At 41.3% G+C, this 13,785-nt stretch overlaps 1 protein-coding gene across 4 annotated transcripts in view; it reads right to left on the bottom strand.

The window, feature by feature from the left end:
* MYO16 (myosin XVI) overlaps window positions 1-13,785 on the bottom strand; it is a 537,770-nt gene that overhangs the window by 481,690 nt on the left and 42,295 nt on the right. For 3 of the 4 annotated variants that reach the window (XM_067016255.1, XM_067016250.1, XM_067016252.1), the window contains exon 2: window positions 1,635-1,805. The exons of the other annotated variant lie outside the window; for it this stretch is intronic. In XM_067016255.1, coding sequence (XP_066872356.1) covers window positions 1,635-1,710 — 76 coding nt within the window. In that variant the 5' untranslated portion in view covers window positions 1,711-1,805. The remainder of the gene's footprint in view (window positions 1-1,634; window positions 1,806-13,785) is intronic. 4 annotated transcript variants of the gene reach the window in all.

Genomic DNA, 13,785 nt, shown 5'->3' with positions numbered 1-13,785 from the left:
GTTACATGTAGCATTATTAGTATTTTAATTCTTGAATTAAACCTGTCTCTGGTCACAGACATAGCACGTGCTGTGATTACACACTGTGTTTAACAAACTGGGGAAGAAGAAATTCTTGAAGGAAAAGGAAGAATCTTTCATTCTCTCTCTTTCTCATATAATAACATTCAGCAGGGCCCAACTTCAGGAAGGGAGAAGATTTAACTTTAAGGCAGCTCAGAAATACTGATGACTTTCTGGCGCTGGACATTTTAAGTAATTGAAACTTTATTGAGAATTAAAGTGATATGGCTCTTTCTGCTGCTTAAGAGTTAACCAGAAAAGTCATCTAACCCGTCAGAATTTTCATCCAGCAACAAAGGAGACGCTGTCTTCACTAAGTATATTTAACCTTAGTTTAGTGGGTGATAAAATTTATTTATTTATTTTCAAGTTTATGTCATGATTTCCCATCAAGGAACCTGCATGCTCAGAGGAATACTGATACTACAGGCATGCTTGGTTCTTGCAACGAAAACTTTCTCCAGCTCAGTCAGAAAGGAAACTATAGACAGATGTTTTACAAATAATCAATGCAAAAAAATTCTCAACAATTATAAGCAAATGAAATTTGGAAAAATAAAAAGAGGATTATATACCATGATCAAGTAGGATTTATCCCAGGAATGCAAAGCTGGTGTAACACGTGAAAAGAAAACCATGCAACACACCATATTTTCATAGTATAAAGGACAACACCACCACCACCAGCACCATGATCATTGCAACATACAGAGAGAAGCATTTGATCAAATCCAACAACATTCCGTGTTAAAAACTTTCAACAAACTAGGAAGAGAAGGGAACTTTCTGATAAAGAACATTTCCCAAAAACCCAGCGCTAGCATCATACTTAATGGTGAAATCTTGAAAGTTTTCCCTCGAAGAACAAAACAAGACAAGGATGTCTACTCTCACCACCTCTAGTCATTGTAATGGAGGTTCCAGCCAGGACAATTAGACATTAAAAGGAAATAACAGGCATCCAGACTGGAAAGGAAAAATAAAACTACCTCTATCAACAAAAGACATCATCTTGGATACAGAAAATTCTAAGAAATCTATACAAAAAAATCTTTAAGAACTAATAATTGAATTCAGCAAGTTTGCCAAGTACAAGATCAACACACTAAAATCAATTACGTTTTTGTGCACTAATAATAAACAAATCAAAATGAAATTAGGAAAGGACATCTATTTACAATAGCAACAAAAATAACGAAAACACTTCGAAATAATTACACAAGAATTTGCAAGTAGACAATTTTGTTTTCAGAAGCAAAAAAGCACTAGATACCTTACTCGGTTTTCTTTTAAAATACACAAATCTCTATGCAGGTGTGAAGCTAAAACCTACCATGCTGCACCTCTTCTATTCCTCCATGTCCTGAACACTTGAAATCTTTTAAAATATGTTTCACTCTCAGCATACGACTAACAAAAACCTTAAATTATAATTCCCCGCAACACTCCTGATTAGTCTTTTATCATTATAGAAATTTCTCAAATCAGTTTCAATATCACGACTTAAACATCCGAAATGCTTCCCACCTTGGCACTGATTTTATTTTTTCTACTCTCCACAGTTCACCAACCTTGACAATTTTGTCTCTTTTTCCTCCCGGGGCTAATCCTCAGTTCTGAACCATCCTCTGATGCCCTTGCTTTCATCTTCACTGGATCCTCTTATCCTGAACCAGGGAGCCAACTCCTAGACTTCCACAGTTCACAGAGATTCAGTCATCAAAGAAGTATTTTCTTAGGGCCTGAAGAAAAAAAATAATGGGAAATACAGCAAAAACTGCTTGCCTCGTTATATCTTTTTTTTTCCCCCTTTTGCCTTAGTAATTAATATTAAAACCTGAAAAAATCAGATCTGGACTTACTCATATGTACTTACAGCAAAAACCAAAATGACAATAACCTGTCAGTGTCACCTTATACCTCCTTAGAATGTTTTTGATAAATGATTTGTCCTCAAAGACAACTTTAAGCAAGTGACTAATAGACCCAAGAGATGTTTTAATTCAAAATAATGGCCCTTTCAAAGGGAAGTCCTAATCTCGGTACAAAATCACTGAAGAGCTTAGCTGCAAAACAGAATAATGGATACAAGATCAACAAAGAGGCAAGGCTCTGAGCCATAACCATGCCATTTATAATCATAAACAGATGTGCTCATTCTCCATGTATTTTTAAAATTTTCATAAAGTCCTGAGTTAAATAAACCCTGCCTATATTATTATCTCAGACATATACATGGACTTGGTGGAACTTACAAAGTATTTCAGACTCTTGTACCCAAAGTAGGCAAACAGGTACAAAAATCTAGCCTTAACTGTTAGCTTTCCAGGCCCACCTGGCTTCATTTGGGAATTAGAGCAAACATTTAAGGGAGAAGTAATACCAATTCTTCACAAAAAATTCCAAAAAATGAAAGAAGAGAAAATGTTTCCCAACCCATTCTATGAGGCCAGTATTACCAAAACAAAGTAGACGTCACAAGAAAAGAAAACTACAAACAAGTGTTTTAAGAATATAGATGCAGGGCTTCCCTGGTGGCGCAGTGGTTGAGAATCCGCCTGCCGATGCAGGGGTCACGGGTTCGGGCCCTGGTCCGGGAAGATCCCACATGCCGCGGAGCAACTAAGCCCGTGAGCCATGGCCGCTGGGCCTGCGCGTCCGGAGCCTGTGCTCCGCAACGGGAGAGGCCACAGCAGTGAGAGGCCCGCATACCACAAAAAAAAAAAAAAAAAAAAAAAAAAAAAAAGAATATAGATGCAAAAGAAATCCTCAACAAAATATAAGCATATGAACTTTGGAAACATATAAAAACTATTATAAACCATAATGGTCCAGTAGGATTTATACGACGGATGCAAAGTTGGTTTAACATGTAAAAAGAAATCAATGCAACACACCATATTAATAGTATAAGGGACAAAAGCCATATGATCACTGCAATAGACACAGAGAAGCATTTGACAAAATCCAACAACACGCTTGTTAAAAACACTCAACAAACTAGGAAGAGAAGGGAACTTCCTCAATCCGATAAAGGACATCCACAAAAGACTCAGAGCTAGTATCATATTTAATGATGAAAACCTAAAAGTTTTCCTTTGAAGATCAAAACAAGACAAGGATGTCTGCTCTCACCACTTCTATTCAACACCGTAATGGAGGTTCCAGCCAGGACAATAAGACAATAAAAGGAAATAACAGGCATCCAGATTGTAAAGAAAGAAAGAAATCTATCTCTAACAACAAAAGGTATCCTCTTGTATAAAGAAAATCTTAAGCAATCCATACAAAAAAAAAAATCTATTAGAACTAATAATTGAATTCAGCAAGTTTTCATGCTATGAGATCAGCATACAACAATCAAATACATTTCCGTGCACTAATAATGAACAAATCAAAATAAATTCGGGAAAAAAATCTATTGATATTAGCAACTAAAATAATGAAAATGCTTAGAAAGAAATTAATAGAAGTCCAAGATTTGTACAATAAAACCTGCAAAACATTGTTGAAAGAACTTGTAATAAATGGACATTCCATGTTCATGGATGGAAAGCCAAAATATTATTAAGATGGCAATATTCCCCAGAATGATCTACACAATGATTCAACACAAATTCTATCAAAATTCTATCAGACTTCTGTGAAGAAATTGGTAAGCCGATCAGAAAATGTATATGAAAAGGCAAGGGACCCAGACTAGCCAAAACAATCTTAAAAGAAAGAACAATGTTAGAGAGCTCACATTAGCAATTTCAAAACTTCCTGAACAGTGACAGGAATCAAGACAGTGTGGTACTTGGCATAAGGACAGACATAAAGGTCAATGAAATGTAATTGAGAGTCCATAAATAAACCCTTACATTTATGGTCAGTTAAATTTTGACAAAGGTGCAAATAGGAAAGAATAGGTTTTTAACAAATGATACTGAAAACCTTAGTATCCACACACAAAAGAATAAAGTCGGACTCCTTCCCTACACCATACACAAAAATTATCTCAAAATGGATCACAGACTCATAGACCTAGATGTAAGAGCTAAAACTATAAAACTCTCAGAAGAAAATGTAGGCATAGATCTTTGTGGCCTTGAATTGGACAATGGTTTTTTTTTTAGATATGACACCAAAAGCACAAGTGGCAAAAAAAAAAGGAGATAATTTGGACTAGAGCAAAACTTAAAATTTTTGTCATGTAGTTGATACCATCAATAAAGTGAAAAGATGACCAACGTAATGGGAGAAAATATTTGCAAAACATATAAGGGACTGGAATCCAGAAGGCTGTAAAAAAACCTTTACAACTTGACAATAAAAAGGCAACCCAAGTAAACAATGGGCAAAGGATATGAATAGACAGTTCTCCAAAGAAGATATACAACTGGCCAACAGGAACATGAAAAGATGCTGTACATGATTAGTGATTAGGGAAATGCAAATTGCAACCTCAGTGAGGTACCACTTCACACCCAGTAAAATGGCTACAACTCACACAATAATAGGTGTCGGTGAGGATATGAATATATTAGAACCCTTACACATTGCTAGTGGGATATTAAAATGCTGCTGTCCCTTTGGAAAACAGTTTGGCAGCTCCTCAAATGTTAAAATCGGAGCTACCATATGACCCAGAAATTACAGTCCTAAGTACATACCCAAAGAAACTGACACCCTATATGCACAAAAACTCATACGTGACTACATAGAGCAACATTATGCTTAATAGTCAAAACGTAGAAACAAATGTCCATCAACTGATAATTGGAGAAGTCAATACGGTATATTTGTACAATGGAATATTACTCAGTGTTAAAGAGGAAAGTAGTTCTGACACATGTTACAATGCTACAAGGATGAACCTTGAAAACACTGTAACATTATGCTAAGTGAAATAAGCCAGACACAGAGAGATAAATACTGTATGATCTCACCTATAGGGAGGATCTAAAAAAGTCCAACTCATAGAAGCAGAGGGTAGAATGGGGATTGCCAGGGGCTAGGGGGAGGGCCAAATGAGAAGGTGAAGGTCAAAGGGTACAAAGCTTCAGTTCCACAAAATTAATTTCTGGAGATCTACTCCACAGCATAGCGCCTAAAGCTAACAACAGTCTATTGTATGCTTAAAATTTCCCAAGAGGGTAGATCTTATGCTAAGTATTCTTACCACACATACAAAAAAAGGTAACAACAATAATAATAAAGGAAGCAGGAGGAAGCTTTGGGAGGAGATGGATATCTCTATGGCCTTGATTTTGGTGATGGTTTCACGGATGTATACTTACCCGCAAACCCATAGAGCTGTATACATTGAATATCTACAGCTTTTTCCATGTCAACCATATCTCAATAAAATGGTTTTTTAAAAGTGTGGTCCTTGGGGCTTCCCTGGTGGTGCAGTGGTTGAGAATCCGCCTGCCAATGCAGGGGACACGGGTTCAAGCCCTGGTCTGGGAAGATCCCACATGCCGCGGAGCGGCTGGGCCCGTGAGCCACAACTACTGAGCCTGCGCATCCGGAGCCTGCGCTCCGCAGCAAGAGAGGCCGCGATAGTGAGAGGCCCGCGCATCGCGATGAAGAGTGGCCCCCGCTCGCCGCAACTAGAGAAAGCCCTCGCACAGAAACGAAGACCCAACGCAGCCAAGAAAAATAAATAAATAAATAAATAAATAAATAATTTAAAAAAAAAAAAAAAAAAGTGTGGTCCTACTAATGAATGCAGCTCACACCACCTGCAACACATCACCTAGGCTCAGCAGTGCCCTACGTGGTCCCTACTGATGAGATGAGTCCCCTGACCGGTCCCCTGGATGTCACAGCAGCGCCACACTGTCTGAATATTCCTAAGCACGTTCTGTCAATGCCTGTACTTATTATAGACCAATAACAACAACAGCAACAATAAAATCCATGGATCAGCCCTGGTCCATATAAGTGTGCCAAAATACTATCACAGTTGTCTAGAACGTCATTTTTATTTATTCATTTTTTTATTGTTTTAAAGTCTTTACCGAATTTGTTACAATATTGCTTCTGTTTTATCTTTTGGTTTTTTGGCCGCGAGGCACGTGGGATCTTAGTTCCCCCACCAGGGATCGAGCACTCACACCCTGCAATGGAAGTCGAAGTCTTAACCAATGGACCGCCAGGGAAGTCCCTAGAATGTCATTTTTAAATGCAAGTCTCTCAAGCAGTACACACAGTAAGTTTCCCAGAAATGGAGCTCATCACTAATAAACTGTCACAACCTTGAAATCTGCACCAAATGATATGCCAGTGGGTACCGTGACAGTGGTTTCAAAATGAATAATCCCTTATTCTACACCTCCTACCTCTCCTTATGTTCTCTGGCAGTCGGGGTACCTTCCATGAAAAAGCTTACCTGGGCAACTAAAACTAGAAGGTTGATTACAGAGTCCAGATGCAGAAATGCTACCAAGACATTGATGGAGCGAGGTTGTATTTAGAAACATTTTTCTTGTCTCCTGAGATTCCATTTTGAACAGTCTTTACTTACTACCTTCGTACCAGAAAATATACCATTATTCCCAAAGTAACTTTGTACCAGAGGATTTATTCGATTTACCTGCTTGAATGGCTTGTCTTGTTCAGTATTTTGAATATGCATTTTTCCCCTAAGTCTGGGTGCTTGAATGTCTAAATGGGTTTACACACAAGAAATAGGTAATAGCATTTATATGGGAATGGATACAGGTGTGACAGTACAAAGTACAATTCGATGTACCGCATCACAGCCATGTGCCAGCGTGTTCCAATAAATATCAGCGCTGACCACGAAGCAAAAGGGAACACATTTTATAACACCTCACCTCAGTCTGAATTTACAAACAGTTGTATCTTTTCATAAGGAAAAGCAATGGATCCACATGGAACTGTTAGAAAGTCATAATATTCTGGCGGCATTGTTTTAGAGAGTTCCATTTTATCGCGCAAGGGGAAACGCATCGTCAGCAAGGGTTTTGCCAGGATCTGGCGCAAGTTGCCCTTGGAAGACTATGCGAAGAGAATAAAAGAGCAAATATTGGTTTCTGTTACGCAAACAAGTCATGCTCTTCTGTTCTCCGGAAAGTAGACAGCTCTTAGCATGAACCAGGCCCCTGGGGTTAGACATGTTCTAATTTCAAACTGATCATGCCTGATAAATGTATTTTGTTAATATGAACCACATTTAATAGAGGCATTTCAGTAATTACCACATCACAGACAGATCTTTCTCTGTTCTGTACAGTTTCTGCAACCTTACGGGGAGACAAAGCCAAGTATGTATCATAAGTAAGAAAGGAAAGGAAGCAAACCACATCTATTTTATCAGATTACCCAAAATAAACCATTTATCATAAGGATTACATTGACCAAGTTCAAGACCTACTTCATAGCTAGAATAACACTATATTAATAACTGCATGCTAAAAATGAGTGCTGATCACAATTCAGTAATATGTCATGTGAATAAATTATTTTTATAAAGCCTTACCATGGGCTCCTTCAAACCTTTTATTTTTCACTGGTTTAGACTACTTATATGTTACACTATTCAATGTAAAATGGAATTTACACTTTACAGATGTTATCTAAAAATAGAAACATACAGTAACAACTTTCATTTACATTTTCTAAAGTCATTTCTCTAAACACGTTAATCTAAAATGAGCAAATAAAAGCAGTTTAACATCAAGGATACATAACTTAAAAGATTCATCTCAGATATAAAATTCTGCTTTAGCTATCCAAATTTAGATGAATGAAAACCAATTCAGTGTTGTCTGAAACAAGTGCAGAGCATATATAAAGAGCATAAAATTTCCATAGCACACTTAATTTTCAAACACCATTTTACTAGAATATCCGAAGTAAATATTTAACATCATATTCATCATGTCTCTATAATTTAAAATTCAGTTTCCTACCAGAAACGCTATCCTGACAAATTTGGCTTGAGCATATTCCTGTGTGCAACGGAATCAATTTCACACGTACTCACCTCCCTGTCTCTGGGAGGTGGTCCATTCATTGGTTTGATGTTGCCATGGCAACTGCAACATGGTAACAGGCCAGCCAAGCTCTGCTGTTCCAACCCCAGTAGAGAGTGAACTGCTTCCTGCAAACAGCATTGCCGCGCCTTTCTAGATGGGTCTTTTACACTCACTCTTAGCCTGATATTTTAAAATTGATATTTTAGTACCAACTAGTGGTAATTCAGCACTAAGAAAGCAAATTTAAGGTCAATTCTTTTTGCTAGAGAGTACATTTTGGTGCATGTCTAAAATCTTCTCAAAGCCCTAGTGAAAAGAACAGGAGCTAACTTGTATTATCATTGTGACAGGTGTGAGAGGGTCTGTAGTTTACCTGAACGATGTTTAAGTCACTAGCATTCAGGTTGAATCACAGGTCACAATATTAAACCTTCGCCAGGGCAAAGTGCCGCCAACTGGGTGGTTCGAAACAGAACACAATTCTCTCACAGTTGTGGAGGCCAGAAGTCCAGAATCAAAGCGTCGGCAGGGCAGTATACTAGCAGAGAATTGAATCTCTTCCATGCCTTCCTCAGCTCCTGGGGGCCACCACCAATCGTTGCTCATCCTGGCTTTGCCGTTGCCACTACCCCATATTCTCTGCCTCTGTCTCCCCAAGCTGTCTTCCTCGGTGTCTGTGTCTGTGTCTGTGTCTCTTACAAAGACGGGTCACATTAGGGTTGCTCTAAGGATCCATCTTAACTAATTACTTCTTCAAACACTCTACTTCCAAATAAGGTCACGTTCAGAGAGGTTTGGGGATTGGATTTCAATGTCGCTTGCGGGGGGCACAATTCAACCCCCCGCGGTGCTACTGAGGGAACGTTTATGCAAAGTGAAGAAGCAAATGTCTCATCAGCTCCCTGCTTCACCCGTCAGCGTGGACAGGCAGCACAGGACTAAGCTGTGCTCACCAACACAGGAACAAGAGAGAAGATGACTTAGCCCATGCCGAGGGACGGGGGCGACGCCTGCCTTGGACTCCGCCTCGTTCTCTGGCACATTGCTGCGCTCCAGGGCATCATCCTGAGTCTCTGAAGCAGGTTCCCACGCACGTGGGAGCTGGGGTGGGGGGCGCGGGGAGGAGCCAGCCCTGTCAGCTGCTGCTGGGAAAACTCCCTGAGGGCAGAGCATTTACAATCCAGCCTGGAAGCTGGGTGGGCGGTGGCTTTGGCAGGACAACTCAAAGAATGCCACCCCCCTTCACTTCCTTCAGACACACATTTCCTCTGCAAACACCCCATGGAGCAGAGCCCTCCACTCTGCGATTCTCTCCAATTCTCTCCACAGCTGCTCATTTTCTTCGAGAAGCCTCTGCTGAGGGACCCTCCCTCGGGATATCAGGCAGCCGTCAGCAGCTTTGCCCTCTGATTCACAGTGGGGCTCAGGAAGCAGGACCAAGGATGCTCATGTTCATGGGAAGTCCTCTCCCAAAGGCAGAGGGCAGAAGACCAGAGACTTTTCCTAAAGCAAAATTCAGTGGGAGCCTGGAACTCAGCAGGAATTGTCAAAGCCAATTTGACCTGACTATAAAACTGGCGAACTTGGTACAATGAACACCTTGAATAGAAAAGGAGGGAACCCACTGGTTTATGACACGTGCCGTCATTATCTTTGCTAGGAGAATAATTCAAGCCCGCTTCGTGGAAAACTGAAATCACAGTATTATTATACTTTTTATTTTACTGCAGCAAGGCGCCTAACATTTGGAATCCTTCTTTAAGAAAAATGAAAATAATGAGACTTTACTAAAAGATTGCCTTAATTATTCTCAGGGGATGCTTGATGCTAGTTGCTAGATTCAATCCAATTATCATGTAGCCCTACTAAGTGATAACATGCGTTTATGTGTGTGTATCTCTCATCTGTCTATCCACTTATCTATCTATATATTTCTATATGGACATACAATTTTAGACATGCTTTTAATCATTATTTAGCAATAAAGTTAAATGAGAGAAAATGCAGGTGTACTACTCAAGTTCTTACTGGCATAATCCTCTTGCCTTTATAAAGAGATTGCTGAGTGAGTAAGCATTTCAACTCTTTCTCCTGAATAATTTTATTTACCTATTTTCACCCATTCTACTTATATAATAGAAAACTTCTCTTCTAAGGTTTTAGCGGAAACATACCATTTCCCACTTTGAGGACGGAAATCAATGGCTATTGTCCCCAACTTCAAGTAAACCCACAATAGCGCTGTTCAAACTGTGAAACCAATTTAGTGGGCAGCAACCAGCATCCTTAGTAGACTTGAAAATATCAGAGTCTGTCCCACGTAGCGAGACAAGTATTGCTTTGTGAAACTCTCATTGCAGCTGTGAGTTACCCTTATGTTTCTGTTATCAGTGTGTATATATGTATGTGCAGTGTGGTTTGGTGTGTGCGTTGTGGTTTGGTGCAGCATTAAATGTATTACTTAATGTGAATCATGATAAAAAGAAATCTGAAAGCCACTGTCTCTCAGGGACCTACCCATCCTGCTTACACCCTGCAGACATCACCTGAGGTCAGCTTACCTGTGTGCTTGTGATTCTACTCGACTTCTTACTGTTTTAGTTCCCAATGAGCACTTGATAAAAGCTTGTTGGATGATGGATGAAGAAATGGTTTAAGGAGTACACACAAATCCAAACATTTAAAGATCCTCTTTCAAGAATAGCCAATCAGGGCTTCCCTGGTGGCGCAGTGGTTGGGAGTCCGCCCGCCGATGCAGGGGACGCGGGTTCGTGCCCCGGTCCGGGAGGATCCCACGTGCCTCGGAGCGGCTGGGCCCGTGAGCCGTGGCCGCTGCGCCTGCGCGTCCGGAGCCTGTGCTCCGCAACGGGAGAGGCCACAGCAGTGAGAGGCCCGCGTACCGCAAAAAAAAAAAAAAAAAAAAAAAAAAAAGAATAGCCAATCGATGAATAACTACTTAAACACTTGCTAGATGTTCAATGCTAGCAGCTAAAATAGAATACATAAATTAGATATCTGTATGGTCTGAGAAGTTGGCATTTGTTAGATAACATCCAGAGCTCTTCTCAGTTTATTAAAGACCATCACCAAAAGATGAGTGGAGGCACCTCATTTTCAGATAAAAGTTGATAAATGTAGATTGGAGAAGCTAGTGGAATCTGGGAAATATTAAAATCCTCCCCAAGGTAGACAATAATGAGAGCACGACTAAACTTGGATAAGATGGCAAAATTAATCAGTTAGAGTTGGGAGTCAACACCATAAAGGTGGCAACTCAAGGCAAAAGAATGGAAGAACATTCTGTGACAGGTATTTGTAGAAAAGATTGGCAGATAAGCATGTACCTCAGATTTCTGCCTTTAGTTAAAGAAAAGCAAAATTAAAAGCCCCAGGGAAAGAAGCAAAGAAAAAAAAAAAAAAAAACAGAGTAACATGACAGGGCAGTATCACAGAAGTCGGATTACAAACATTTCAGGAAGGAAAAGTATTGCCATAGTGTACAATTTCTATAATTGTTGTCAAGTCAAGACAGCATTGATCTTGATGCATGAACAGAGTATAAAATAAAAGGAGACTATTTGCCACCAAACGAAGAGACCCTCCAAGGAGCTTCACAAGGCACGTGAAGGAAACCAAAGCTACAGTGAGAGAGCACAGCTGCTTTGGGACATTGGAGGACAGGTTTCATCTTCTTGCTCGGGCACTAGAGTCGTCAGCTGCAGATGACATGGGGGGGCCAGGGGAGGGCAGAAGTGCGGTGGCACATTCCACGGGGCAGCCGGGAGGACCGTGCCATGAATGCACGGTCTCATGAATGCCATGAGACACCTCTTGGGATTTCTTAAACTGTTGGGGGAAATCACAGTCTTGAAGTGGAACCAGAACCTCTGCAACTGGGAGTGGGAACAAAATACAGAAAGACCGTTTGTTATCAACCCCACAACCTCATATTTCTACCCTGGGATAACTCAGAATACCAACAGATACAAGACAAAGTTCCTGCCCAAGGCTGTTCCAGTGTAACGGGAGAGAACGAAGCGGTAAGCGTGAAGTTACAGGAAACTGTGATTAAATACTACAGCAGACGAAGACAAAGGAAGCATCACCTCCCGGACTTCTGGTCCACAATGGAGGCTCATGGAAGCTTCTGAAGGGAGGAGAAGCGAGATCAGGCCTTGAAGGGTGAATGAAAATTAGCCTTGAAAATGGAAGGCAGATAGGACAGGAGGGAGAAGCGAGGTCTTGGAGACACATCATCGTGCGAGGCTGGAATGGTGTTGTATTGGAGTCTATGCATTTGAGAATGAGCTCAATGCTGCTAGAAGCACAAGACACACAAACAGGTTGGACAAACTCATAAAAAGTGTTCAGTGTAAACAGTAGGTAAGCTGGTATTTTGAGAGATAAAGGCGGCACGCAGGGGCTAGGTTAATTACAGGTAACGTGTAAAGAGGAAAGTGCAACACAGGCAGAGTCCAGAAGCGTGTCAGCGAACTGTGACACGTGCCAAAGACAGATGGAATAAATAGAAACAAGTGTCAAGCAACAGGAGGACTGCATATAGGCAGTAACAACGACAGAGCTACACCGTGATCTTGTCCCTTCCGGGCTGACAGCTCTGACCCCCCGAAGGTGGCCACCCACCAGTGTCACCGGGTATGCTCCCCTGCCAGCCCCGGTGTGCTCTAGACCCTAGAAAAGCAGAGCTAGCCCACGTCTGACAGCAGGCTGATGAGCAAGCCACACCTGTGGCCAGGTGAACGTGCTCTCCAAAACCGGAAGCCCGTGGCATCAGCCCAGGACACCTTGTATCCATGGGCTTAGCCTTCAGTTCAGGTGCAAAAACACATCCTCACCATCACCTGTTTCCCGGGGCTCAAGGAGTACGTACGGTCCTCTGGCTGCCCACTCCCTACCCCATCCACGTCAACACGCTCATCTCTTCCGCCCCCCACCGCCCCCGCCGCTCTTGCCGTGTGTTTTACGTTAAGCTAGTGGCATTTTAATTTGGAGTGTCAGCTTTTATGCCCTGCAACCTCTGGGATGGCCTGGCTAGTAGTGCATTTGGAAGCTACCCTTGCATCAGGTTTATTCCCCAAACAATAGTATCCATGAGGAAACCACTGGCAATTCAGCGTGCTTGGAATATTAGATGTTGGCTGGGAAGTCTAAAGATAAGTTGCGAAAAATAGACAGGGATCAATTCATAAGGCTTAAGGGTGAAGAATTTATCCCCCAGGCTATGAAAAAACATGGAGAGACTTCAAAGAGCAAAAATGGGATGCTGTGTGTAAGATAATTCTGGAATAACTACAGAGAATGAAATGGAAGGGAAGCAGACTCCAGGTAGAAGAGCGACAGTTAAGAGGGTACTTTCTCTACTGCAGCGGGAAGTAAAGAAGGCCAAGTGACCGTCTTAACTGTAGGACTGATGACAAGGAAACAGACTCAAGAGATGGCACGTGAGCAAGACCAGGCGATGAGAGAACTGAGAAGGAGGCGTCAGAGTTACAGCCAGTCAGGGCTAGAATAAAGCAGCAGGAGTAGTTTTGGGGGGCTCAGGGGCTACGTGATGAGTTCAGTCTCGGACCCCGGGAGCTAGCCACAGGACGGAGTCTACTAGACTCTTGGGTAGATGGGTCTGAAACTTAGGAGAAAGACCTGGGCTGAAGAGCAGATACGGAAGGTACCCGGTATAGTTGCAAAGATGAAACCAAGGGAACAGATGCGA

This window comes from Kogia breviceps, chromosome 16 (genome assembly GCF_026419965.1).
Source record: "Kogia breviceps isolate mKogBre1 chromosome 16, mKogBre1 haplotype 1, whole genome shotgun sequence".
Classification (NCBI taxonomy): domain Eukaryota; kingdom Metazoa; phylum Chordata; class Mammalia; order Artiodactyla; family Physeteridae; genus Kogia; species Kogia breviceps.
The sequence above is the reverse complement of the archived record's forward strand: the minus strand, read 5'-3'. Positions and strand labels throughout refer to the sequence as shown.